This window comes from Sinocyclocheilus rhinocerous, unplaced genomic scaffold (genome assembly GCF_001515625.1).
Source record: "Sinocyclocheilus rhinocerous isolate Xijiao unplaced genomic scaffold, SAMN03320098_v1.1 scaffold4094, whole genome shotgun sequence".
Taxonomy (NCBI): domain Eukaryota; kingdom Metazoa; phylum Chordata; class Actinopteri; order Cypriniformes; family Cyprinidae; genus Sinocyclocheilus; species Sinocyclocheilus rhinocerous.
The window spans coordinates 72,173-78,627 of NW_015636589.1; the positions used below are offsets into that span (position 1 = coordinate 72,173).

The 6,455-nt window shown below is 34.8% G+C and overlaps 2 protein-coding genes across 2 annotated transcripts in view; one reads left to right on the forward strand and one right to left on the reverse strand.

The window, feature by feature from the left end:
* Positions 1-251: 251 nt before the first annotated feature.
* Positions 252-5,307, reverse strand: LOC107748008 (C-C chemokine receptor type 7-like). The gene is made up of 2 exons (XM_016562655.1): positions 5,167-5,307; positions 252-1,574 (listed from the first exon to the last, which is right to left on the reverse strand). Exon 2 carries the CDS (start codon positions 1,570-1,572, stop codon positions 310-312), a length of 1,263 nt encoding a protein of 420 aa, XP_016418141.1. The 5' UTR covers positions 1,573-1,574; positions 5,167-5,307; the 3' UTR covers positions 252-309.
* The window catches only part of LOC107748011 (receptor activity-modifying protein 3-like), a 20,419-nt gene continuing 15,547 nt past the window's right edge, over positions 1,584-6,455 (forward strand). The window contains exons 1-2 of the mRNA XM_016562657.1: positions 1,584-1,604; positions 3,626-3,773. Of these exons, the coding sequence (XP_016418143.1) occupies positions 1,584-1,604; positions 3,626-3,773 (169 nt within the window). The remainder of the gene's footprint in view (positions 1,605-3,625; positions 3,774-6,455) is intronic.

The following is a 6,455-nucleotide window of genomic DNA, read 5'->3' on the forward strand; positions in this document are numbered from 1 at the left end:
TATACGGCTTTTGTGTACATGCAGTTTTGTCTCTTATCTATTGGAAGTCCAAAATATTGATATAAAACTAAAACAAAACAAAAAAATCTAACTTACAACAGTCAAAACTTTCTTGTAATTTTGATTTTTAATCTCATAATCTTTTATATTAACATTTTGACTTTTATTTTATAATTATGAAATTTTTAATCTCATAATTGTTTTACCAAAGCATGATTTTTTTTTTTCTTTTGGCATACAGTAAATGGGTTTCTATACTTATTACCTTTAAAATTAGAAATTATTTATTTCTGATAATCTAATGTGCATTTATTGATGACACCAGCTTATAACTGAAGTAATTTTTCCAGATATAGGTGTTGGAAAAATGAATGTGTCAGCTGTGTCTGCGGCGGGTGTGTCCAGGGCAGGTGTTTTCTTGGCAGACAGGTAAGAAGATGGGAAGGGTGAAAGTATGGTTGGAGCTGGAGACGATGGTGTGACGGAGCTTCCGTTGTCATGCTGTGGTGTTATATAGGACACACACGCGCACACGCACCCGGTGTCCATCAACAGCCTGATAATGTCGTTTCTGAATCTGACGCCAACAAGTGCGTAGAGCAAAGGGTTCAGGCAGCACCTCACGTAGGCCAGATTGCGCGTTATGTTTTCCTGAAGGTGGAACTTGGTCCAGTCTTCGCAGTGTTTCTGAGTGGGTGTGAATATTTTAATCAGAAGCACCACAGTGTAAGGAAGCTGGAACAGGAGGAAAAGAACCACGAGAAGTGCCATCAGGCGCAAAGTCCTCTGTCTGCGCCAACATTTGCCACCGGCACGGATCAAGACGCGTCCGATCGCGCCGTAACACACCACCATCGCCACGCAAGGGATGCAGAATCCTGCGATCTTTGCCATCTGGGCCCACAGCTTCCATTTACTCACTTCATCGCCCCAAACGTTCATATCGCACAAGAAGACGTCTGAACCCATGTCGTTCTCCACGGAGCTGAAGAGCAAGTCTGGCAGGCTCAGGAAGACAGAAGTTACTGCGACGCCAACCGCAGACAGCATGCTGTAAAACAGAGTCCCAGAACTCCTCTTCCGCACGGCCCTGGTGCGAACCACCACCAAATAGCGATCAACGCTAATGCAAGCCAACAACAGCAGGCCGCCGTAGGTGTTGATGGCGTACATACCGCGGTTTAGCTTGCACAGCCCCTCTCCGAACTCCCAGCTGCCGATCAGTGTCTCTCCCGTCTGTAAGGGAAGAGTCAGCAGAAGCAGCATGTCGGACAGAGCCAGGTAGAACAGGAAGACGTCGGTCATGCAGCGTAGACGTACACGGCGGTATCGTGCGAAGGTGGCAATGACCAGCCCGTTACCAATTACACCTAAGAAGAAGACGATGAGGAAGACCGTGGTCTGGACAGCAGTAATGGTCAGCTCCTGTTCTCTGCTGGGTACACACAGCTCCTCAACGTCAGTAACGTTGGCCTCGGTGACAGAATCCATATCAGTGTCATTGAAATCATAATCATAAGTGGAACCTAAAAGCGATGCTAAATCTTCTGTAGTTGAATCAAAGCGCTCCATACCTGTAAAACATGGCAGAAACCGTTCATCAGGTTATCATCTTTGATGCATGAATTTCTAAGTCCTCTAAATGACCAACATGATCAAAACCTTCCCAAAAACCCTGTTATACACAATCTACTCCATGCCTTCTTTGTTTTAATTGATAGTTCATCATCTTAAGCAAGTAAAAGGCTAGTATAGTTGATCTTAATTCATCTTACGTTTTGCCCATATAAATAATAACTAAACCAAAATGCATATTTTTGCTTAGTTTGATCTTCTGAAAAAAAAAACTGATATGTTTTCCCATATTCTCAATATACAGTATCATACTATATGGGCCATAAAAGCCAAATATGATACAGAACATAAAAAACATGTAATTGTTTTATATTTAGATTTTGTATAAAGGGTCAATATAACTTTTTTGTTGTTGTAAAAATCGATTTTTCTGTTTTTTTTTCTGTAAGACGTCACAGGGTTAAAGTGACGTCAGTGCTGTTGTGTTGTTGCAGTTTTCCACCACTAGGGGCGCTATTGAGAGTCGCTTCATGTGACTAATACTAATCTCTAAACTGAGAATGTTTAGATTTATATAAGGTGTAGAAGATGCTAAAAACACCAAAGTGCAAACAATTATCTGATCAAACAATTACACATTTTTCGTAAAATTTTAATCAACCAGTCCTGCTTAGTTTACTAAATGAGTCATGCCGTTCATAATTTCACGTGTGGGATTAAGGCAGGAGTCAGCGGTTTCCTTGTGTAGTGATTGAAGCAGAAAAAATCTAATTAATCGCTTGCTAAGGGTTGCAACTTAAATTCTTATATTAAATAAATAATGCCGAAAAATAACCAAAGATTTAGTCGATTATTGTGGATTTTTAGTTTAACAACTATTCCTAAACACATCTTTTACAGTGCAGCTGTTAGCATTTTTTTAATTGAACCAGCATTTATGTCAATTGTATTTATGCATTGTTTTAACAAAGCTTACATTAAAAATTGTTTTGGGATTCATTGGGGTTTGCATTGTTTGACTAGTTGCCATTTTTTTAGCTTGTTGATTTTTGTCACGTAATAATAGCTTAATGTCTAATGGTCGGGATGAGTTTTTTTCTCTTAAAATGATGCGTTAGTTGATTTATTTATTTTTTTTAAATCCTTGTCGTGTTTCATTGAGGCTTCAGGCTTATGAGTTTTTTAGTTAGTGATATTTCCCTTAAGAAAGTTGTGGTGTTGTTTGTGACGCAGTTTATAGTTTAATGCAACAAGCAGTTTGATCTCCGTGTCACGAATAACTACTTTTAACAAGCTAGCTTTTTATAATATAATTTTTATACTTACTTACAATTAGGCCTAAAATAGTTTCAGGTGTACACATGCCTATATTTATTTGATCTTATTCAGAGTTTTTGAACTTGGATTTTTTAAAATATATATTTTATTATTTTTTTTTTTTTATTACAAATATATTTTAGTTTTAGTTTTTGTGTGTGCATATGTTGTGGCACGCAGTGATGCGTATTTGTGACGCTCAGCTACATGTGCTATTTTCAAAATAATTTTTGGGTTCGTGATTAATTAACCTGTCAAGCAAACAAATTAAATTGGATTTAATTTAAAATTAAACATCTAATAGTGGCCGAGTAGCATACATTAGGTAACATTTCATAGTAAAGACTTTCCCTAAAATGCGTAATCCTGCTAGAAAAACATAAGATCGGAAAGTCTCGCGTGTCACAATAACAAACACAGTAACTATAGTAACTCGCGCCTCGGGGCTGCCAGATGCGTCTCTTAAGAAATGTCACCTTTAGTTTCAGGTGTGTTTTGTGGTGAATGAGAGCACGAAATATCTCTGTTAAAAATCTTTAAATAACGTCTAGGATGAAATTGTACTCATTCTAATACTCATTGCGTGCCACAGTCAAACAGTCGTTGGCGTCAATCTGACAGCCAGTTCGCGCTTTCAGTCAGCATCGCGTGCCAACGCGCTTTAAAACGCTTTCATGAGGAACGGGGTCTTTATTTGAGCAGAAGTGAAGCTAGAAGAGCAGACTGAAGGGAGATCTCTTTTTATAATGTTTTTGTGGAGAAACGGGCTTCTGTGCGACTCTCTAGTTGTGAGAAGGAAGAGGATAATGTTGATGGTGACAATGAAACTCGGGACTGCATCACATGTTTAAGCTACTGGCGAGTCTGCTTCAGAATCAACCGTAAGCTATCAAACGTTTATCAAATTCAATATATATATATATATATATATTTTTTTTTTTTGGTGTTTGGCTTAGTGTTATGTTAGAATCATTATTATACTCATACCTTTTGTTCTTTAATATTTTGAATTGTTTTTAGCTTTATTTTTTGTTTTTCATTTAAATGTTAAGTTTTGAAATTTTGTTGTATGCATTTGTCATTTTTATTTAATTTCTTTATTTTTAAAATGTGTATAAGTAGTATTTATAAAGTTTTAGCTTTTAGTTTTGGATCTGTTTTTAGTTGTTTTAATACTACAATTGATTGCTTCTGTTGTCCTCATTTGTAAGTCGCTTTGGATAAAAGCGTCTGCTAAATGACTAAATAAATAAATAAAAATATATATATTTAATATGAACTAAAACACGATAGATTTTATCATTTGCAACAACGGAAAAAAACGAGACAGAAAAATTTAATTTTAATATTTCAAAACAATCACATTCGTATCGGAATACAACGGCTTTTGTTGTTTGTTTGTTTTGTGTGATAATTGATCAGTTTATGTATTTTTATTTGTCATATTTTTTATATTTTCTTGATATTTTTTGCTCTATAATTAAAGTTATTATTATTAACCCTTTAATTAGCACTGTAAAGAGTGGTGACCTACTATTGTTATCTCTACCTGATTTAACACATAACACAAAACATTTTGTTTTGTGGGATAAATCGATGTAGATTGGTTCAGTAATGTTAAATTATATTTTTTACATGAATAAAACCAGTTAATTTAGATGTTACCATTTCTTTAATGTTTACACACCAGGTAAACTTATATGTTTATTTGCAGTTTGGTTTCTTGGGACAATGTTTGTTTATTTTTTTATTTTTTTATTAATGATAATAAATTGTCTTAGCAAACTTTCTGCATTGATATCTCGTAATTTATATTAAATATAATTTATATGAAATAAAAGCTTTTTCAGCAAAGAAAAATTATATAAATACTACTTTTGATGAAAGATTGGTGAGGTGTTAAGCCTGAAAATGTGGAATAAATCATATTTACTCACCTGCTGCATATATATAAAAAATACATTTTTATTAAAAAAACACTAGTATTTAAAATATTGTAGACATGATTATAGAAATATATTACATTAATATCCACTGTTATCAAGTGTTTGCAGTGAAAATACTATGAAAATTTTATATTATGTCTGCAAAAAATAAAGCATTTTATTTTTAACGTAATTCACAGATATTAATGCAGGAATGAGAGCATCTTTTTATTACAATCTCAATTACAATCTATCTATCTATCTATCTATCTATCATTAAACTTGGTGTGTGTGCGGGCATCTGAAACCCTGGAAAGTTTCAAATTCAATAATATGTGTGTTGACTCACCTCTGAGTGCAGGTCTTCAGGATCTCTGCTGTTATGAGTCTTGCCTGTAATTCAGACCTCAGTGGTTTCTCTGAAGTTCTCTGCTGTTTGGGGGCCAGTGTCACTCTGAGAGAAACTCTGCCTGGCACCCTATTTGGGCTTTCACTTCTTTGTTTGGCTGACTTTGCATTGCCCCACATTTCACACCAAAACATATAAAGCACAAAGAACCCGGTAAACATCTCAGGAGGAGGCGTGTTTAAGTGTGGTTGCTGTTTTCTTGAGAGAGCACCCTAAGGTGGTTTTGCATCAAAAGCCATAATATTTGTGAGTCACAAGCATGTGAACGATGGTGAAATCAATGGTAATTAATGCACATCTTTTATCATTTCATGGCATCGCTGTGCACATTGCACATCGCATTGCTCTACGTTAACATGACTTAAGGACTTTTTTCAGCAATCTGAACTTATCTCTGTGTTTTGCAACATTAAATAATGCAATAAGCTGATTTTAAAGGATGTGCTTAGAATCAGTTATCAGAATTCATTTGGCAGGCAATTTTCAGTTCCACCACATAAATTCAAATGCAAAATTTGCCCCTCAGAAAGTCCCTGCTCTACTTTTCCAAAGGTCCGGAACTTTTGGGGGCGGGACTTGGGCGCTGAACATGCTGATTGGTTGAGTTCACGCAACATTGTATTTCAACCACTTGAAATTAAATTTTTATTTCCACAATTTTAAAAAAATATTACTGTTATTGTGTCATGAAATTACATTTAAAAGTATTTCAGGCGAGAATGTATGTTTATTTTTAAAGACAGCGCCTATTTGAAATGCTTTGCCGATTTCGGAGACGTGAGCTCTCACCGGGCGCTCAGTGCTCATGTTTCCTGACGAGAGCAGCCTCAACTCGGCTAGTCCTTCTGACATTTGCCGCTGGCTCTGATGTCTCTGTAGTGGTTAAATATAAGATATAATTCGTTTTGGGTAAATCTGGTCTTTATTCTATTATTCTATTATTCTATTAAGATGTTAAAATGAAAATGAAAAGAGGCAATACTGTTTGATATAATATTTCGTTTCATCATAATGTATGTTCCCTAAACTACATTTCTTGAGATTATATAATATATATATATAAATATTTTATAATATTTTATATTATATAAATATTTACATGTATATATTTATATTCATATAATTTATATTATATATAAATATATTTAATATACAAACAACATTTTTCTGAAATATATACATGCATGTGTGTGTATTTATATATAAATAATACATATACACAGTTCACA

Excerpts from the sequence above, each read along its gene's own strand:
- LOC107748008 (XM_016562655.1), bottom strand. The coding sequence starts at position 1,572 with ATGGAGCGCTTTGATTCAACTACAGAAGATTTAGCATCGCTTTTAGGT.